General features: G+C 41.4%; 1 protein-coding gene across 4 annotated transcripts in view; it reads left to right on the forward strand.

The window, feature by feature from the left end:
* Positions 1–23,231, forward strand: part of STK32A (serine/threonine kinase 32A) — a 136,299-nt gene that overhangs the window by 84,111 nt on the left and 28,957 nt on the right. For all 4 annotated transcript variants that reach the window (XM_072146146.1, XM_072146148.1, XM_072146147.1 and 1 more), the window contains 3 exons: positions 3,389–3,426; positions 14,328–14,417; positions 20,964–21,061. In XM_072146146.1, the coding sequence (XP_072002247.1) occupies positions 3,389–3,426; positions 14,328–14,417; positions 20,964–21,061 (226 nt within the window). The remainder of the gene's footprint in view (positions 1–3,388; positions 3,427–14,327; positions 14,418–20,963; positions 21,062–23,231) is intronic.

Below are 23,231 nucleotides of genomic sequence, written 5' to 3' on the forward strand. Positions count from 1 at the left end.
GCGCGTGCTTGCGTTCGTTTGCATGCGCGTCAAAATCGCAGCATGCTCTATTTTTGCGATTCACGCGCATTTTTCACGCCCCATTCAAGTCTATGGGGACGTATCAAAAACGCATTGCACTCGCAAACATTGCAAGTGCAATGCGAGTGCAATGCGTTTTAAACGTAAGGGTTGCTAGGTGACCAGTATAACAGTATTTCCCCTGCTCGCGAACGATCATTTAATTAAAAAAACACAATGAAGAACAGTGAAGAATAGAATAAAAACAGTGAACACAGTGAACACAGTGACCACAGGATCATTTAAGATAAAAACACAGTGCAGAACACAGTGCAGAATAGATTACAGATGTTCGGCACATCTGCTTACTTGTCGGGAGATACGCGCGGAGCGGTGCGAACAAAATAGCATGTGAAGAACAATATATATGTGTGAAGAAGACATTGCAGATGTATGGAAACATCTGCAATGTGTTCTTTACACACATATATATTGTTCTTCACATGCTATTTTGTTCGCACCGCTCCGCGCGTATCTCCCGACAAGTAAGCAGATGTGCCGAACATCTGTAATCTATTCTGCACTGTGTTCTGCACTGTGTTTTTATCTTAAATGATCCTGTGGTCACTGTGTTCACTGTGTTCACTGGTTTTATTCTATTCTTCACTGTTCTTCACATCTGCTAAATTGTCGGGAGATAATATACGCGCGGAACAGTGAAGAATAGATCGCAGATGTTTGCAAATTATCAGAAGACATTATTTTTCAATTAAATAACACATTTTAATCCCAAATCATGGTCCCTTTGAAAACTGCTCGAGTCTCCCATTGAAACGCGCGTCAAAAATGCGCCGAAAACGCAAAAACAACGCTAACAACACGCGCGTGAAAAACGCAAAAACGCAAATTACTCCAAGGAAAAATGGAACAAAAACGCAGCCAAAACGTCAGTTTTTCACGCATTGCACCCTGACGTGAAACGCAACGCTAGTGTGCAAGAGGCCTCAATGTTTATGTTTAAAGGCATGGAGAGGGCCGATGTAGATATGGGGTAATGTTTTTTTTTCTGTAAAAGATCTCCAGGTATATTCCAGAAAATATTCTCAGAACATTAGAAATAATCTAGCAATAATATAGGAAGAATATCGCCTATAATATGCGATACATGTTTTACATTCCCTACCTCCTCCTTCAGTAGTTTAGTAACTTGTAGTAAATTATTATGGGAAATATTGAATTAATAAGCATGTTAATTAATGTTTGCAGATCTTACCATTTTCAATTTGCTGAAACTTTTCAGCACAGTTTTTTCTTGCAAAACTATGGTATTTATGGTAAGCAGACTTTTTTTGTAGCCTGACAGTACAGTATTTATTCAGCCATTCTTGGAATTTTTTGAAAAACAAAGGAAGCCGAAAGCATGCCATTACTATTCCCACTGAAGCTGTTCATTCACAGGCTGCTCAGGTGATCATTAGTTTCACCTCAATGGGCTGTTCATTGTGAGGTATCGCATTGCAGCCTGTGTATATGATCTGGACATTAGCTGAAAAGTGATGTAATTAGCCTATGTATTCCAGGTAATGCCTTGTAAGTCTACTCAAGTGTATCTGAAAGGCAGATCGTATTTACACCTTCCCAGGGTCTGACTGTCGGCAGTGGCCTTTGTTTAGACTTCTTGTTTCCTCAGGTTTATGGATATAGAATGGTTCTATTTATACCAGACACAGACTCAGGGTTCAGGCTCTGAAACAGGGCTCAGAGTACAGGTTTAGGATCCCAGATCAGGACAGGATACTTGTTTCCAGATACAGGTTCAGGATACGGGGCTCCAGGTATATCATAGGTTTAGGATACTGGTGTCCAAATACAAGTTCAGGATACGGGGCTCCAGATATAGTATAGGTTTAGGATACTGGTTTCCAAATACAAGTTCAGGATACGGGGCTCCAGATATAGTATAGGTTTAAAATATTGCTTTCCTGATACATGTTTAGGATTCGCGTATCCAGATATAGTAAAGACAAGGGCATTTTTGTTGCATTTCCGTTGCGATTTCAAGCACTGAAAATGGATGTATTTTTTCAAATCTTTGCTTGCATTTGCGTTTTTATAAACGCAATGCTTGATGTGCGGTAATTGCATGCAGCTCTCTCTCTTGGAATTTGTACAAAATATCAAAAATTGAGGCAGCACTCCCAAGTAAAGTGAAAAAATGGAAGGGTTTATTCACAAAGCTTGGAATTTGTAGATATGCCCGATCTTGTTCTCCATGCTGTTTGTGCAAGTAATTGCATACGTTCCTAAACGCAGACCATAAACGCATGCGTTTCCAAAAAAGGAACCCCTTTAAAAAGTGCAATGAAAACACACCTCAGAAACGCAGGGGAAAAAACCACCAAGTTAAGACATTTTAACCTACTCAACAACCAGGGGCCATTCAGAGGATTCTGACAGTAACCCATTTTAAGGATGGGCCATTGGACCCTCAGATTCTGCATACCAGAGTTTGTTGATGAATGGATTTTCGGATTTATATTTTTTCTGTTAAGGCAGATTACTATGCAGACATGTACTTATATGTCTGCATACTTATCAGGGAGTTACCGGATCAGAACAGTAAACAGAGTTCTGAATCAAGTATGGATACAGGTTTCTGGATCAGGTCAGGTTACAGGGGTTCCAGATAAAGGTTCACGGTTACAGGGTTCCAGATACAGGTTCAGATACACAGGTTTAGATACAGGTTACAGTTCAAACTACCAGCTCAAATAAAGGTTACAGTTCAGGCTGGGATTCAGGGTACAAGCTCAGGCTGGATACAAACCCCAGTTCAGACTGGGGTTCTGGTTGAGCCTGGATTTTGGCTTGGATACAGGCTCCAGTTCAGACTGGAAGGTTTAGGTTCAAGATCAGGGGATCAGGTACAGAAAAACAGAAACAGTCATACTACAGGTCACGGAGTGAACTGAGCCCTGGGAATTTATTCAGCCCTGGATGCCGCCCCCATCAGCTGACAGGCCTGGCCATGTATTACTCAAGCCACAGTTGAGTCTAGCACAGAGTTCCAGAATAAAACCACTCAACTTTCTTTGAATAAGATACTACAAGGCAACTGTCAATCAGCTCCCAGCAAGGCAGCCCTGGGTGTGGTTCAAAAGCTCTGAAATCAGCAGCGAGAGTCCATTCAAGGGATTCTAATAGTTTCCCATAGCAACTAATCACAGTGCAGCTTTATTTTCCCAAAGCTAAAAACAAACTGAAATCTGTGCTTTATAACATTTGGAATATATATATATATATATATATAGCATTAAAAATATAAATGAATTTACATATACTATTCTAATATACTTACATATACTAATGACTCTCTATTTTTTAATAGGGATATAAAGCCGGATAATATCCTTCTAGATGAGCAAGGTAAGAGCAATTTCTTTCTTTACCATATGTAGATATTACAGACATATGTGTTATATGGTTTTAAGTCACCTTTGGGATGCAGTACAGCAATACCAGCATTTGTAGAAAAAATATAAAGGGCATCTATTATCACCTTTCAAACCGAAAACTGTCTGAATTTTTTTTCCCTTGCAGCACCTTGTTCATAAGCTTTTGGTTCATGCTCTAAATCATTAATCCCTTGCGCAACAAAGATGCCTTAGATGCCAGAAAAAAATATGACACCTGCCAGTGCTACCCTGTGCCCAAATTGATAAATGCCCCCATAGGGTTTCTTTTATGTGTGGGGAATACAGTATGACAATGGCTGGTTTCAGGGGCGTAACTACGAGAGGTAGGGCACAGGTAGTAGCAGACTTCTGAATGGGCCCTCTCTTCCCGCTTAAAAATATACACATTACACTGATATATACACACACATTTATATAGGTGTATACATAAACATATTTAACAAGTGCCTGCAACACATTTGTGTCGCACACAAGCCTTTTGTGGCACGGCTGCACTATTCTTCATGCAACACAAATTTTGTCACTCAAAGGGGCGTTCTGGTGCTTGGTCGGACTATGCACCACATTTATCATGCAGAGTCCGACAGAAATGTGTCCCACGCCCAGGGGCCCACCTGCCATGAGGCGAGTTGAGAACACTGTGTGCATTTTATAGTACATGGCGGCACAATGTATGTATTTTATACTATATGACGGCACGCTGTTTGCATTTTATACTACATGGCGGCACGCTATATGCATTTTATACTACATGGCGGCATGCTATATGCATTTTGTACTACATTGTGGCACTCTGGATGCATTTTGTACTACATGGCGGCAGGCTGTATGCTTTTTACACTATATGGCGGCACTCTGTATGCATTTTATACTACATGGAGGCACGCTGTATCTATTTTATACTACATGGCAGCACGCTATATCGATTTTCTACGCTGTATTTGATATATTACATATATGGGGAGCATCTCTCTATGGCCCACCTTCGGCAGCACGCCCAATGTTAAAGGTACATAAAAAAAGGTTGGTGCACTCTGTCGGAGCAGTGCAGAGGATGCCAGATTCATGAAGAACGTCCGCCACAATTCCTGAATCTGGGGCCCTCTGCACACTACACAGGCAAACTGCACATAGTGCTGTTTGCACTGTTCTTGATTAATGTGATTAGAACATGCACACATTACATATACTGTACACACATACAGTGCCATATACAGACTTACAACATATATAGACACATACAGCATACTGTATACCCACCATATACAAATAGAACATATACAACATATAGACATCACATATATGTTATATACATATTATGCTGTACAATGTGCATATCCTCCAATCTTTTGTGTCTCGTCAGGTGGGCCCCACAGGTGCTGCTATGGCTGCTACCACGGTAGTTACACCCCAGTCTAGTTTCTGCTATTGTTTTCATCTGTAATTAGCCCATAGCAGGAGGACATTGGCCCACATTTATTAAAACCCCTGAATCAGTTTTTGTATGACTTTGCAGTACAAACAGCTTGCACATGTAGTTATAAAGTGACCCAACATAAAATTCTGTTGCATTGGGTTAATGTGCAGAAATTATGCTTCGTGTGTCTCCAGACAGTTTTTTTTGTCTCAAATTATAACACATTTTGTTGTATGGATAAATATTCCCGTTGAGCAGCAAAAATGCTAAACAGTATGAGCACATTTATTTATTTGAAAAATTTGTCTTTGCAAATGGGTCTGGCAAAAAGTTGGAATATGCACAATATTTTATTAAATATTAGCAATGTTGAAAAACAAAGTGTAGGAAGCCAATATTGAATCTGAATTGGGCTGTAAGTTTGGTTTTTTAAATTGGCTGTAACAGGAGTTTTGCATCCACCCACTGTTATGGTTTTTGTAGTCATTGGGAGTCATTTATATTACATTTTTTTCTTTTTTTCTATAATTTTTTTGGCTTTTTGGCCATATTGGTGGATTCTCCCAAAAATAACTGTGACTTTTTCAACCGCCCAGTAAAGCTTGCCATCACGGAGTTCTACAATGTTGCACCTGATTTATCTTTGGAATCCAGATGTAGGCTTTTCAAATATTTGCATTTTTTTTTGCAGAAATAAATTCCACCTTCCTGATTATGTAGGAAATTTAATACAAGGGATTGAAAGAGTTATTGATGATTTACCCTATGATCATTGCCTATTCCAGTCCTAATAGATTTTGGACGGATAATTAGGACGGGAATAGCTAATGTTGTGGTAGCAATGTTTACGTCTTCTGTACATTGGCGTCATAAGGCTTGTCCAAACAATCTATCACACATTCTTTTCCATTGTTGCCCTTCTGCTATAACATTATTAATAAATCTGAGTACCACTACAGGTTTCTTATATGCATGTAGATATATATCGTAATGACATTTCACCTATTTTTATATTATTTCTCCTTTCAGTCTTCCATCACTTGTCATTTCATGCTTTAATCTATGGACTCTCTAATGAATATCAATTCATTAGCAGATTCTTTAGCTGTAGAAGTGCATTTAATGAAGAGCATCCTGACCAAGCCATCTTGTAATTCACTTCTTAAAAGCTATTTCTGACAAGTGCCTCCGATCTTTCTAAGTATACAAAAACATCACATCTCATTGGCCAAAAAAATCTCTATTCCTATAAATAAATGAAAAACAGTGAATGAAAGAGGGAAATTGAAGCGAACGTCACAGAAATATAAAATGTCAGTGAATAAGCAATTTTTTTTTTTATGTCCATTCCTAAGCAGTATCAACATCTTAACTCTTGATACAAAATCTAGAGCACATAGACACATATAACATAACATATTGGGAATTATTTACTAAGGGTCCTGTGGGTGAATTTTCATAGGGTTTCCCGACGTTTCGAGCATTGCACCGGGGTTTCTGTCTCAAATACCGCTGGCTTTCACACAACACAAATCAGGGGGCCAGCTATCGGACGATCCGACGGATTCGGGACTGAGCACGGGATTTAACATTCAAATTTGTGTCGCAAGCCAAGCACTTACATACACCTGGAAGAAGAAGGTGAACTGCGGCGGACCTGAGCAGGGAGTGGACAGTAATTCAATGAAGCTGGTGCAGCTAAAGGACCTGTGGGTTATTTAGTGTTCCAAATCACCCTGACAGGTCATCTTTGAACAATTTTCCATGAGTGTCTTCTCTGAATATGAATCTTGGTAAAAAAATAAGGGTAAAATCTTTTTCTAATACATTATGAATACATAAGATGCTTGGTTCTGATGTGGGGGTTCACAAATAATTCTAGTCTTTTATGTTAATTTATTTTACAATAATTAGCATGTGTGACATTGAGCAGATTCATATGTTATGTATGGAAGTTTTATTAGGACACTCATCTCATGGGTATAAGCGTTCGCTCAGAAGAAACAAATGGGACATCAATTCTGTCAGATCTTCATGTGAGTACCTGATGTATGATTCCTGACAGGCGCTTTATTCCCACCGCACTGAAAGTTGTTCATATACCCATCCCCCAGTCACGGTGTCTGTATAAAATATTCATGCAGGTAGATACACAGGACTCTGGTGGGATTGTCTGTCTCAAAGTTCACATTGAAGTATAAACAAAAAATGTATTAACAAAAAAGCAACTGCAGAAAATATTAACCTGTAACTTACCATCATCAGCACTCTCTGGGTTTTTCTGAAGTGTTTTTGGTGGTTCCCTGAGCTCATTCCTTGCTCATTTATTTTAATACTTCCAACTTTACAGATACTTGTCAGGTTGACAATATAAGTTCTCTATGGTTATGGTAATAGTCACATCTGAACATGGTTGCTGGTATCCTGTCTTGGCCCATTGTATATTTCTTTCTGGCCAATGGTGCTACTCTCTTGTCCTTGCCTGTATGGTGCACTGGCCCTTTAAGAAACATTTCACCTTGGAGTTTGCTCCAGGCTAACCTTCTGTACCTGTAGGCTATGTGAAGGACTTTTACAATCAGATTTACTGATGGTAGACTGCCCTCATGTGCCTGCTCATTATGTTTTGTAGCTGATGGATCAAGGGTGACGTCACAGGCTGTCTGCACATCAGTTAGAGGGACCCCTGTCCTTCTTATCCCATGAATATTGTTGCCCCTGTCCTCCATATCCACTTTATATTGTGGCCCCTGTTTTTCATATCCCCTTTATATTTTGGCCCCTGTCCTCTATATGCCGTTTCTATTGTGGCCCCTGTCCTCCAATGGCCCTATATATTGTTGCCCTTGTTCTCCATATCCCCTTTATATCATCAACTCTGTCCTCCATACCCCCTTTATTTTGTGGCCCCTGACCTCCATACCCTCTTTATATTGTGGCCCCTGTCCTTCATATCCCCTTTATATTGTGGTCCCTGTCCTTCATATCCCCTTTATATTGTGGCCCCTGTCCTTCATATCCCTTTATATTGTGGCCCCTGTCCTCCAAATTCCCTTTATATTGTGGCCCCTGTACTCCATACCTCTTTATATTGTGATCCCTGTCCTTCATATCACCTTTATATCGTGGCTTCTGTCCTCCATAGCCCCTTTATAATGGTCCACTGTTCTCCATATACCTTTATATCATGCCACTGTTCTCCATATCCCCTTTATATCATGCCACTGTTCTCCATATCCCCTTTATATCGTGGCTCCTATTCTCCCATGCAGATCAGTATATGCCCAGAAGAAGGCTGCAAATAATATTGTAAAGGGGTTGATGTTTGCAATCTTTTCCTTTATATTCCCTGTGTGTACTATGACTAAGGACAGCACTGGATTTGATGTGAATGTAGCTCAGCGGGGAAGGAAGGAAAGCCTGGATACGTCTATATGGAATAACAAAGGCTTTATATTCTATTTTTTATAACACAATCCAGGAAATGTTTTCAAGAGAAAATACAATGGGGCTGTAGAGAGCACCACAGACGTCACTGTCAATACTAGCACAAGTGAAGGGGGGTTCTGACTGACAGTACTGGCTGAGAGAACATGAGGACCCTTGCCTCTAAATTATTTATCTACTTGTGCCTGGATTACTAAATTCATTTGTTAACTGGCCTTGAGGTCATTCAATACTCTATGTATATCTACATGCAGCCAGACCACTCACCTGCTATGAGAAGATGCCCCCATGACCAGGAAAACATTTTAATGCTTCTGTTGGAGAGAATAAAACTCAACATTTGGACTGCTAACCTTGGAGTCATTGCCAACGACCCAGCAACCCCAGATCCTGACTGGGTTGTTGGCAATGACTCCAAGATTAGCAGTCCAAATGTTGAGTTTTATTCTCTCCAACAGAAGTATTAAAATGCAGCACAGAATCAAAACATAAAATAAACTAATTAAACAGAAATTGGTTTCCCCACTTTTTATAACAAATTGATGAAGCAGTCCAAGACAGTTTCCAGCAGAAGCAAACACCTTTCTGGCTTTCCGGCCAAGCTCTGCCATTGTCAGCTCTTACAGGAGACTTCTTATGCATCCTTAGTCATGACAATTCCAGACACCTGGGTTTCCCCAAGTGTGTCCACAAGGTGTGGCAAGTCCTACTACCAGCCTACCTGCCATTCCCTTAACCCCTTATCACCGACACCAGTTTTCAGCTCAATGACCAGACTCGATTTTTCAAATCTGCCCTGTCTCACGATAATTGGTTATAACTTCGGAACGCTTTAACATATCCAGGTGATTTTGAGAATGTTTTCTCGTTTTACATTGTACTTCATGTTAGTTATAAAATTTAAGTGATAAATTTAGCGTTTCGTTCTGAAATAAAGTGAACATTTGGCAAAAGTTTGTAAAAATTCTTCATTTTCCAAGTTTGAAATGTTCTGCTTTCCAGACAGGAAGTAAAACTACCCAAAAAAGCTTGAAAATTAATATTTACGGAATGTCTGCTTTATGTTGAGATGATGTTTTATGTGTCCTCTCATTTTTCTAGGATATTATGAGGCGCAGAATGTTAGGCGCCATTCTTCTCATTTTCATAAAAAATGCCAAAACTCACATTTTGAGGGACAACTCAGCTTTCAAGTGACTTTGAAAGGCCAAAATAATAGTAAAACCCCATAAATTACCCCACTATAGAAACGTCACCCCTCAACGTATGTAAAACAACTTCTATTAAGTCTTTTAACCCTTTAAGTGTTTCACATGGGTTAAAAAAATATGGACCATGCTCAGTTACATACAGCCGGGTCCTGCCAGGAGGCGGAACCGGCGGGGAGAGAAGCAAGCAGCCTTGGGGCACTCGCCTAACCCGAGGCTGCAGCAGGAGGGATCGTATCCCCCTGTAAGCACACCGGGGGGTCCGATCCACGGTGGGGACATTTACACGCCGCGGTCATGCCCAGTGCGCAGCACTTAAACAATGCTCAGCAAACATGGTCATTGAAACAACACAATCTGGATTTTCTCATCTCACCATCTGAGTAATCTGAGTGAGATGTAAATCCCTTCCGTTGCCTTACAATATTTATAGTTTTCATATTATCAGTAATAACATAACAGAAATAGACAGGGTTGGCATCACTGCAAAGGGACCCACTGAGGCTCTGCCGCCCATGGGGGCCTACTGAACCGGGTCGGAGCCAACCCTGGAAATAGGTCAAATAATTTTCAAGTCATTGTTTAAAGTTTGGGCAATAGAACAAATAGTTCTGGGATAGTAGCTGGGTGTGCAGGATGCAACATTACTGATGGGGTGCTAGAGGAAAGAGAGCACATACCGGTATATGGCTTTAAGATTTATGTGTTGTTTGATTTTGTAGAATTATGTAAACCTTTTTTTAAAATAAATTATATCCATAATCTTTCCAACACTGCAGACCGCTATTCCAAACTACCATTGACTAAGTAGTGAGCTTTTGGTAAGGTCTAGTGCTGACAATAAGGAAAGAGGCTATTAGTGGTGGTGTTAACAAGCAGCTATTATGTATTTTACACTATCATTATTGCATTACATCTACTTCTCAAATATAAGGTTTTACAAAAAGCCGTTTTTGCTGATTAATTCAAAGAGGAAAAATTGCACAAAAAATTACTGCAAAATATGGTTGACAAAGCAAAATGTATTTTGTTAGGGGAAATAGCCTTTTAGGTCAGAAATATAAAGTTAACTCTACAGTTACATAATACTATATTGTGTACAGTATGTAAAGCAGGTCACAACAATCCACATTAGTTGTTAGGTCACATATGAAGTAAATATAAAGAACATTTTACTCACAGTGTTTTCCCTCAATGCATGTCAATGTTTGTCTTGTAAAGGGATCCTGAGTACAGTGGCTCAGTGTTTAGAATTACAGCCTTGCAGCGCTGGGGACCTGGGTTCAAGTCCCATGGTCAACATCTGCAAGAAGTTTTTATGTTCTCTCCGTGTTTGCGTGAGTTTCCTCTGGTTTCTTCTCACACTCCAAAACATACTAGTAGGTTGATTATGGCAAATTCACACAACCATTGTGGGACATATATATACGGCCGTCATATATACTTCTCTCATAGGCCAGGAATGAGCGCACGGAGCGGCACATACTGTTCCGTACCCGGGGAAAGATAGGACATGTCCTATTTTTTCCTGTATTACGGCGCTGTGTGCAGTCACATCTGAATGTAGCCTGAATGTTGTCTGAATGTAGCCTAGATTGTGAGCCCCATTGGGGACAGGGACCATTTTGGCAAGCTCTGTGTGCGCTATATAAAGGAATTACTATTGGTCCTGGAGAAACGTTTAGCTACTAAAGGGCGACACCAGGATGAGTATACTCATTCTATTGATCACCCTGATACAATGATCGTACCTGAAGGAACAGCAGCAGGAGACCCACTGTAGCACACATCCTGAATCCTGCTGAAGCCCTTTTCCATTTTGCGTTTGCATTTCTTGGTTTTTTATTTGCGTGTGTTCAGAGGGCTTGTTTTCTGTGTAAAAAATTGTACTTCTTAGTGACAGTTTTTAATATTCCATGTTTTTAATTTTCCATGAGAGAAAATTCAAAAAGTAGAGAAGGCAACTAAAAAAAACAACATTTGTGCTATATTCTTGTGGGCTTTGTTTTTGCATATAATTACATATTTGTGACCCTTTTATTGTTTGGGTGGGTACAATCATGGAGATACCAACATTTTATAGGTTTTATTATGTTTTAAAGGAAACCTTCCATCGGAATCAAGAATTGTACACCAAGCACACTAGCTTACTGGTGTGTGCCCCCTCTGTCAGGATGTGCTTTTCTTTCAGCTTCTTATGCCCTTGTTATTTTTTTAAAGGCTTTTTAAATTATGCAAATAAGCCTTGAGGGGCTCCAGGCTCCATAGGTGTTGATGGAGCCTGGAGACACCAGGCTCATTTGCATAATTTGTCAAGGCTTTTTTCTTTAAAACAAGGGTATAAGAAGCTTAAAGAAGAACATATTCTGCCAGAGGGGGCACACCAGTATGTCAGTGTGCTTGGTTTACAATACTTCATCCCGGTGGTAGATTTCCTTTAATCATTTTCAAAAATGTAAATATTACGCCAATACATTTTTTTATACATTGGTGTATGGGCATATGTAAGATGTTGAGCTGACATTTTTATTGTTACCATTTTGGTGACTTTACTACCTTTAGATCATTTTTTTACATAAATTTTGATGTGATTCAAAATGGCAGAAAAAGTGGCTTTTCGGGCACTTGGATGCTATTTGCTGTTACTATGGTATATACAGTATATAGTCATTCTGCTAGTGATCTGCCTCTGGCAGACTTTTACAGATGATGTTAAATGACAGGCCCTGGAGTCGCACAAAGATCTCATGGGGGATGTGAGATGTGGTTTGCAATTGGGGCACATTTAATATATTTGGGACATTTAAGGTCCTTGTGCCAGTTTTCTGTTGGACTTTTCATGTTCTTTCATGTGCAAATTTCTTGCACATGTATTTAAGAAGTGTCCGCACCACATATGAGTCACGCACAAACCTTTTGTGTCACACCAGGTATAGTATAGAACACCCCTTTCCGGACACAGATAGAGTTGAAATCCCGACATGGCCGATGGGGGAAATGTGCAGTTGTTGAGGGCAGAGTCAGCTGTGGGAGGGGCGGAGCTAATAGGCCTCAGGGGGTACACCTGTGTTTTCACTAGTACATCGGTGGGCCAGTCCGACCATGGTTTTCAGGTACTGTATACTACGCAATATAGTTTTAAAAAAATCTACCATCAAAGTCAAACATGATAAACCAGGGACACGTACGCATATATCCAGACATTGGGGGGCATTTACTTACCCGGCCGAGTAGTTCATCCAAAGTGCATTGTTCCGGCAATTATGCACTGTGCTGCAATTCACTAAGATTGGGTGTGTCGCTTCCCGGCTCATGTCCCCCAGAGTTCACCTTCTTCTTCCTGGTGCATGTAAGTGCATTGGGTGCGACACAATTTGATTGTTAAATCCCGCGCTGAGTCCGAATCAGTCGGATTGCCACTCTGATTTCTGTGAAATGAAAGCTGACGCAGATCGTGTGTGATGCAATCCCCTGCTAATTACCTGTCCCAGCAGCGCAAATCCAGAAAATGTTGCAAAGTCCGACGAAAATGCGAACCCCGGACCCTTAGTAGATAAGCCCCATTGTGATTGTTGTAATCTTCTTATATTTTTTATCCATGACCCCCTTCCTTCTAAAATCAGATTCTAAAAGTATTTAATGAGCCCAAAGGGCTCTAGGGGGCCTTACCAGAAGCCCTCTGTGCTGTAGCTACATAAGATGTTTCACTGTGCAGGCTGTTACACTGTCTCACCCTCCTCTATGTTTCCTCAGCACCGTCAGAGAGTAACAGCCTGTACATAGCTACAACACAGAGGGGCTAAGGCATCCCCTCACGCAGATTATAAGCCGAGGGTGGGAAATGCATTGGTCACAGCCTCCCCAGTATATAGCCAGCCAGCCCCTGCCCCAGTGTATATAGCCAGCCAGCCCCTGCCCCAGTGTATATAGCCAGCCAGCCCCTGCCCCAGTGTATATAGCCTGCCAGCCCCTGCCCCAGTGTATATAGCCTGCCAGCCCCTGCCCCAGTGTATATAGCCTGCCAGCCCCTGTCCCAGTGTATATAGCCTGCCAGCCCCTGCCCCAGTGTATAAAGCCTGCCAGCCCCTGCCCCAGTGTATATAGCCTGCCAGCCCCTGCCCCAGTGTATATAGCCTGCCAGACCCTGCCCCCGTGTATATAGCCTGCCAGCCCCTGCCCCAGTGTATATAGCCTGCCAGACCCTGCCTCAGTGTATATAGCCTGCCAGACCCTGCCCCAGTGTATATAGCCTGCCAGCCCCTGCCCCAGTGTATATAGCCTGCCAGCCCCTGCCCCAGTGTATATAGCCTGCCAGACCCTGCCCCAGTGTATATAGCCTGCCAGCCCCTGCCCCAGTGTATATAGCTTGCCAGCCCCTGCCTCAGTGTATATAGCCTGCCAGACCCTGCCCCAGTGTATATAGCCTGCCAGACCCTGCCCCAGTGTATATAGCCTGCCAGACCCTGCCCCAGTGTATATAGCCTGCTGCAGCTGGCGGACAGATCGCACAGAAGATATGCAGGGGTATTTATTTTTTTGACTCGAGTATAAGCCGAGTTTGGGTTTTTCAGCACATTTTTTGTGCTGAAAAACTAGGCTTATACTCGAGTATATAAGGTATGTTTTACACCAACACACAAAAATGCATTGGCAAAACCTATTAGAGTAGTGAATAAAAGCTGGTTCCACACCTTATTTTGGAGATGTATGTTGCCTTACTGTTGATTCCTTGATATTGTTCACTTTCTAGAAATGTTTACTCTTCTTGTATTTGTACAGGGCATGTGCACATCACCGATTTCAATATTGCCACCATGGTCAATCAAGGTACAAAGATAACAACAGTTGCTGGCACTAAACCTTACATGGGTAAGAGTTCTGTATCTTTCTATATTCTTCCCTTACTCTTTTCCATGCTCGTCTCTTTAAGTTTTGAATCTAGTATTTTTTTTGTGTATCCCTTAAATGCTCCTGTATAGAGTATTGTAAATGTGTATACATAATGGGATCGGGCTCATTATTGATGCTGAAGGCCTTTTAATTCTGCACCCATTCCCAGAATGCTATTAAGCTGAACTGCTACTTCACTTGTGGTATCATCATCATTGCTGAGCCAGAACAGCCTCACAAATCAGCTGAACCGAAGCCAACCTCTATCTTCAAAGATTTGTGCAGTTTGTATTCTTTGCCAGGTCTCATTAAATAATACTACAAGCAGTGCACCAAAATCAACATTATACTGATAAACAGCTCAACAGCTGGCCGATGGAGCCACTTGTCCGGCAGTGCAGTCATAAACTTACGTACATTTATTTTATTTGACCTGTATAAGAGAACTTGTTAATGGAAAGTAAAGCTAAACTTCTCCAAATAGGAATTAAAGCATATTTCTCCTTGAAGAGATAGCACTTGTTTGAACATTTTTGGGCAATTTCTATGGATATCAAACAATTGGCCAAAACGTGGTAGCAAAGTATTGGAGATATAAAAGTGATTCCAAATTATATACAGAAAAAAAATTGTATAGTTATTATAGTAAATAAGGTTGAAAAAGGCATCCAACCTAAAAATCTTCCAATTGGCCCATAGTGGGATAAAATTTAAGGTCAGAACAACTAACTGTTCCCATAATCATTGAGATTTTTGCTTCCCAGAAAGGCATCCAGGCTCCTCTTGAACATCCTCCTGTAGCAGAGAGTTCCTGAGTCTCACTGCTTATTCAGTAAAGAATCTCGGTCTATGGCGATGTTAGAATCACCTCTCATCTAGACATAGAGTATGCCCCCTGTCTATGGTGATGGTAGAACTGCCTTTCCTCTAGGCGTAGAGCATGTCCCTGTCTATGGTGATGGTAAAACTGCCTTTCCTCTAGGCGTAGAGGATGTCACTGTCTATGGTGATGGTAGAACTGCCTTTCCTCTAGGCGTAGAGGATGTCCCTGTCTATGGTGATGGTAGAACCCCCTCTCCTCTAGGTGTAGAGGATGCCCCCTGTCTATGGTGATGGTAGAACCTCCTCTCCTATAGGTGTAGAGGATGCCCCCTGTCTATGAGGATGGTAGAACCGCTTCTCCTCTAGGTGTAGAGGATGTCCCTGTCTATGGTAATGGTAGAACTGCCTCTCCTCTAGGTGTAGAGCATCCCTCATTTCTATGGCAATGGTAGAACTTCCTCTCCTCTAGGTGTAGAGGATGCCCCCCCCCCCGTCTATGGTGATGGTAGAAACACCTCTCCTCTAGGTGTAGAGGATGCCCCCTGTCTATGGTGATGGTAGAACCTCCTCTCCTCTAGGTGTAGAGGATGCCCCCTGTCTATGGTGATGGTAGAACCACCTCTCCTCTAGGTGTAGAGGATGTCCCTGTCTATGGTGATGGTAGAACCTCCTGTCCTCTAGGTGTAGAGGATGCCCCCTGTCTATGGTGGTGGTAGAACCACCTCTCCTTTAGGTGTAGAGGATGCCCCCTGTCTATGGCAATGGTAGAACGGTTTCTCCTCTAGGTGTTGGGGATACCCTTTGCCTATGGTGATGGTAGAACCACCTCTCCTCTAGACATAGAAGATGCCCCAGTTTATGGTGATGGTAGAACCGCCTCTCCTTTAGGTGTAAAGGATGCCTCCTTGTCTTAACCACAGTCCTAGGTATAGATCACTAGAAAGATCTCTGTATTATCCATTCAGATATTTGTACATTAAAATATAGCCTACATCATTTCCATATCAACCAAAATGGGGTTCTTTCACACCTTTACAGGCCCTTACTATCATCACTGGCATGTATATGACTGTATTGCAGTCATATTAGCCAAATTACTGCTTCTCCATGAGAGGAGTTGATCTTGCAGGGAAGTATAATGTAAGTTGAGATAAACCAATAATGAATCTACAAAGTTGATCTGAATGGATACAGAGTTGTAACGTGACCTCTATGAATTCTTTTGAAGGTAAGATAGATGATCATTTCTGAAATCCGCTGTACTGTATCATTTTATAAAGCACTGGATAATAATATAGCAGATGCATTATTGAAAAATGTGAAGTGAACTATGATAAAATGTGGTGCCTTGGGGTAGTGCAAGAAGCTATGTCTCATCAGAACATCTTTTTGAAGGATGTATTGGAATAGAGACAGAATATTATGGAATGTCTCTTCATATAACCTTACTTTATGCGATGGTCACAAGTCCAAATTAGAAATGAACATAGTTGAGGTTTGGGCAGAAAGTGCATGTAATTGTAATTTTTAGGTAACATACAGTGTCGCCTTGTACAGTCGATGGTTTGAAAACGGTAGGAGGAGCGAACATCAGCATCAGGCCACAATTTGCTGTTGCCGATATTTAGGGTGCCTCTGCTTTTTATGGACAGTTGGTACACCAAACATGTAGTAGAGGCTGGAGATAGATGCCATACAATGGCATCCACTTCCCATTGACTATTACGACTTCCGCTAAATGCATAATTTTTTTTATCACAGCCAGGAGGATGCAATAGCGAAGTCTGACGTGTGTTTTTATTATGTTTTCTGCCATTTTCTACTTATCAAATGAGGGCCAAAATGATTCTGTTATTGCCTCTACCTGACAGTTTAGGTCTATGGACACAATCAGCATTTACGTTTGGAGCCTTCCTGGCCTCATGGTATGCAAAAGACAAGACGGGAATGTATCCTTACTATGGAAGTGGTGACTTTGGGTGTTACATGTTCCGCTAGTGTTACGTTTCCTAACGAAGCCCTAGAGCATGGTGGACGGGACTTTTCCCAATCACATCGCGTTTCCAGTGAAAAACATGTGAAACCAGCACCCAGTATCTTGCATTTAAACTTGCATCACTGGAAACAAATATGTGATCTTGGCAAAGTGCTGTTCCCCATGTACTAGGGTTACAAAATGTAACACTAGCGGAATGTGTGAACACACCATTTTGGGTTACAAATGGTGTAGCACAATGAGCTATGTGGTTTCAGTAATGCTCAAATGGTTCAGAAAAGCCTAGCACCAGCAGTAGGAGAAAGTACAGTGCTGACCTTTAACCTGATAGCAGGACTTTTTGTATAGTAGAAATTCCATGTTCACATCTCATTCATTGTAACAAGATTCTGGGATTCTCCTTGTGTGTTTGCCTTATGCTGTTTATATTAGTCTGGAATTGAGGCGAAAATAAGACGCTTAAACTTCAATATCATTATAGAACAAAATCAATCGACTGGGCTTTGCTGAATGCAAATGGGAGTGGAAGAATCTAGGGTTAAGGAGTTAAACCTAAAGATTAAGTGAAGGAACTGTCAAGTCAGGTGGAGGAAGCCTGGTGATATGGGGTTGTTTCACAGACAAAGTTGTTGGATATGCAACATCCCCCACCAGGGCCTAGCCTTTTCTTGGGGCCTGGAATAGCGGAGTAGCTGGCGATTGCGGCCTAGGACATGCTGTTGTCACGGTGCTTGGTATTGGGACCGGAGGGCTGTCCCATAGCCTGGCAGGTCTTCAGCAGGTAGTGTGTGCAAGAAATATGGAGGGAGAGGCTGATGTACTGGTTCTCCCTGGGACAACAGCCGATTGTCTGTAAGATAGGTCCCTTTGTAATGAATGGGGAAGCCCGTGGTGGTAGACAGCTGTATCCAGGGATCAGGCGGAGGTAACGTTGTGCAAATCAACTCACGGTTGATCTTTGTTGAACAACAGGTAGCAGGCAACTGGCCTAAACGGTCAAACAGCAGATTCAGATTCTGGTTCTGCAGTGGTCGTGGAGAGTGGTCCTCAGGAATAAAGCACCAGCCTGATAGTAGATGCAGGCTGGGATAATGGAGATGGATCTGTGTCCAAACTATGGAAGCTGCACCTCCTGGTTGGAGTATCCTGACTCAGATCCTGGGATTCGTTTTTGTAACAGCTCTAAAGGTGTGTTACACACTGTCTCTCTGTTCACTGCTATGAGCATGTTCTCCCCCTGCACAGGGGTTTTATACCCCCCCTTGGTCAGGTGGTAGCAAATCTCCAATCACACTCCAGTTTACAATACAGCCACATAATTGGATAACATCTTACACCCATTTAACTATTGCCTTTCCAGGCAGAGGCCGCAGCTGCAGAGATCTCCCTGCATTATCCCTTGGGTGAGTTGCGCAGGCTCACCAGATGGATCCTGACAGGTAGAGGGCCTTCGCAACTACCAGCCTGCCTATGTATTGGCGGGGGTGTTGCAGATACTTAACCAAGATAGATGGTGGTCTCAATGCTGAGCTATATGTGAGTATCCTATAAGATGAGTTAATTCATATACTTAAAGGGATATCCCTGCAAAAACAAGATTCTTAAATGTACTCAACAAAATAACACATTCTCTTATTCACTGTTATTAACAAAAATACAGCATTTCACAGATATAATTCCAACCTGTCTCTAACAGTCCTGCTGTACACAATTTTGGTTGCCCCAGAATCTCACCGTAAATCTTCAGATTCTTCTTATGAATTGATTCTCTGGTCTGCTTGATGCAGTGTGATCTCTGCCCCCCCCCCCCTCCTTGTATTACAAGACCAGTTCAGACACAGGCACTTTCTGCCAGCAAGTAGCAGTGTGCAGAGACTGGTGCTGTCTTATGTTACCATTTTGATTCCGCTTGGAACGGAATCAAAATGCACTGTACCCGGCCGCGGCCAAATGCAAATGCGTTTCTATGTGCACTCATGCGCTCGGCAATCAGGACCCGGTGTCTTGTTGCATTTAGACACCGGGTGGTGATTGCAGAGGGCAATTGTGTTTAGCCACGGCCCGGTCCAGTGCGTTTTGATTCCGTTACAAAACGGAGAGTCATTGTGAGTTATATCCATCTCATGGATCTCATCGTCTTTGATCTCTGACCTCTCTTTTTCTGCGTGTCAAGTAAGGGAGTTAAAAATAATCTTTATTGTGTAAACATCATTAGGGGGTTATAATTTGAGAACTTTCGTTCATGGGCAAACCCCACTAAGTACTATGGATATGGAAAGGGTGAAATGGTGTTCTAACAATGTCCCAAAGCATTTGAGATTCGCTAAATATTGCTTTGATAACAATTAAACCGAGTTTCTGGATTGTCACCCACAGTCCCCAGACTTAAAGGACACCTATCATCAGGTCTCTGTCACTATTTCTGTCACAATGCAGCTCACAATGATCCCATCCCAGCCTTTATATAGTTATTTCATACATTAATCATTATAAAATCATCTATTCTTTATTAAGTAAATGAGCCTGGTCACATGGTTAGAGGCAGTGATGTCACCCCTGTTACCCCTCCCCTCTCCTCCCCCTGCTCATGTCTGTGTATAATGTATAGTAAAGCATTGCTGGTGTGTGTGTGTGCTGCATCTGCTGACATGCTGCATCCTCCTAATACACAGAGACACAGACATCAGCTACACAAGTACCTGACATGTTCTGCTGTAACATGGCTGCAGTCTGGAGCTGTTGTAGCTTTCACATACAGGCTGCTGGGAGTGTGGCCACCAGCAAGCACATGGAGCAGCCATTACATGGAGCAGCTGTCAGTCTAGCACTGGGGGTGTGGCTGTGCCTCCCACTCATGAATAAGCTGGACAGCTTGAATATGCTAATGACTCATTGGACATTTCACAGGTCATTTGCATACAGCTTTAGGACCTCATTGCTTAGGTTTACAGGCATGTAGAGGGACAATGAAGGGATAGAGGCAATGCTCTCTAATGGCAGTTTATGAAAATATATTTAGTTTAGGGGGGTTATTTTGCCTGACAGGTTCTCTTTAAACCCAAACACCTGTCATAAGAGTTGAAGAAAGAACCGTATTTGTATCCAAGTGTGACGAGTGGTATTCAGAATGTGTAGATGTGTGAGGGTGTAACCACACGTTCAGTTTTTCAAATGCAGTTTTTGATGCCCAAGCCAGGAATGGAGTAAAAGTAGGAGGAGGAGCAGCACCTTTCCGTTATTTGTCTCAACCCATCACCCATACCTGCTTTTGGCTGAAAAAACTGCATCTTCAAAAATGAACATGTTACTGCACCCAAATAGCCAAAGGGGATTTACAAAATACTAAAAATTTGTAATTGAGATTTTGTAGTAACATAAGAATTTGCATAACAAAGCATCTGCTAAATAGTTGCAGGTCATATTTATGTATGAGATAGCCAAGATGATGTCTATAAAATTATAGTCGTCTTTCATTCAGTGGATGGTGAAAGTCAAAAGTCCATAGCATTGTGAACACCAGTGTATACAGTTTATACATATCTAATGTGAAATACTGTATTATTTTCTGATGAATAACGGAAATATAGTGATTCTGATTATAGTATTTATATAGAATATTATTGCATATATTAGTATATTGTAATATATTTATTGATTTAAGCATTTTAAATGCAGAAATTTAGAAGTTTATCATTTATCTGTTACAGCTCCAGAAATGTTTTACCCAAGAGGTCAGATCTGTTATTCGTTTTCTGTTGACTGGTGGTCCTTAGGAGTTACGGCATATGAGCTTCTAAGAGGCAGGGTATGTGATCCTCAGTGTAAACTTATGTGCTCATTCTACTTGTACAAATGATTGTATTGCTTTGCTGTGATCATTCTATTATCAAACACAATGGGGGGATGTATTAACGCGCTTGCGCCACAATTCTGGTGGTTTTGCGCCAAAAAAACAGTGTGAAATACCACATTTATCAAGGCTTTTTAGACCTGTTTTAGCCTTTTTCCGACTTGTCCGACTGAGGGGGCGTGGCCTTCGGAAAAGAAGCGTGACTTAGTCTAAAAGGAGGCGTAGCATATTTGAATCTTCTGTGCGCCAAAAATTTTGACGCAGAGTTAAGACCGCTTTAAAGTAAGTCTAAACTGGAAAACGACAGTCTTACCCTGCACCAGATTTATTAAATCTGGCACAGAAAATAACTAGGGTTTTCCTCCATTAAACTGACAGAACCTGAAACACATTGATAAATCCCCCCTCCCCCAATGGGGCACATTTCATAAGCCCCTTGCGCCATTTTTCTGTCAGACTTTGCACATTCTTTCTAGTGTAAACTGCTTGCACATGTACATAAGAAGTGTCTGCACCACATTTGTCACACGCGACACTTTTATGGCACAGGCTGCACAAGGCATCATGCGACACAAATTAGGGGCCATTCCGGTGTTTAGTCGGACCGTGCGCCAGATTTATCATGCAACAGAATTGTGTCACAAGTCTTTTGTTAAAGATGCACCAAAAAATGTGGTGCACAGTGCAGGGGGCGTCAGATTCATGAAGACATGCGCCAGAAATCCTGAATCTGGTGCCCTGCACATTTAGTGCAGTTTGCACTCTTTTTAGTAAATGTGCCCCAATACGTCATAGAAGATACATCAATAGACGTCCTTTTTGTGGACAGCTATTAGAATTTTCATTAGAACAGCTAAATTTTAGATTTTCAGTAAAAACTTCATATACATTTTTATTTAATATGCATTTTTTCATGCATACCAATGAATAAAGTACGAAATCCTCCAGATTTGCTTCTTAATGCATGAATGAAATAAATAATAACTTTATCCATTTTGGGGGTATTTAGTTTTTCCCTCTCATTTAGGGTTTTAATGAATCAATATAAGGTACAGAACATAAATTATTTTTACATGGTCAATGACCTTTGATAATATTATGAATGGGAATGGGCAAGTATCTTGATTTACTGAAAGCAGTAGAAGAAATTTTGAAAACTTGGTATACTGTACATGGTGCTATGCTGGTTTCTCCAGACCCATAACAGCACAGGCATAGCTGTGTATGAACACTGGGAGGAAGAAAGATCTGGGACGCATATACACCAGGGGTGCACCTAGCCTTTCTGCTGCCTGAGGCGAACTATAGAAAAACGCCCCCCCCCCCCTTATACATGTAAAATATCAAGGTGTGTCAGGAACAGACCCAATGTGAAAAATGTGAAAATAAAGCAATGCAAAATACATAAAGCTTCCCTCCATGAACTATATAATACACACAGCGAGCTACTACAAAGAACAATATACATAAAACAATCCGCCATATCATATAAAATCAATACAGCGTGCCGCCATATACCATATAATACATACAGCGTGCCGCCATATACCATATAATACATACAGTGTGCCACCATATACCATATAATACATACAGTGTGCCGCCATATACCATATAATACATACATTGTGCCCCCATATACCATATAATACATACAGCGTGCCGCCATATACCATATAATACATACAGCGTGCCGCCATATACCATATCATACATACAGTGTACTGCCATATACCATATAATACACATAGCGTGCCGCCATATACCATATAATACATACAGCGTGCCGCCATATACCATATAATACACATAGTGTGCCGCCATATACCATATAATACATACAGCGTGCCGCCATATACCATATAATACATACAGCGTACTGCCATATACCATATAATACATACAGCGTGCCGCCATATACCATATAATACACATAGCGTGCCGCCATATACCATATAATACATACAGCGTGCCGCCATATACCATATAATACATACAGCGTACTGCCACATACCATATAATACATACAGCGTGCCGCCACATACCATATAATACATACAGCATGCTGCCATATACCATATAATACATACAGCGTGCAGCCATATACCATATATTACATACAGCG

Source organism: Engystomops pustulosus, chromosome 4 (assembly GCF_040894005.1).
Source record: "Engystomops pustulosus chromosome 4, aEngPut4.maternal, whole genome shotgun sequence".
In the NCBI taxonomy this organism is placed as follows: Eukaryota; Metazoa; Chordata; class Amphibia; order Anura; family Leptodactylidae; genus Engystomops; species Engystomops pustulosus.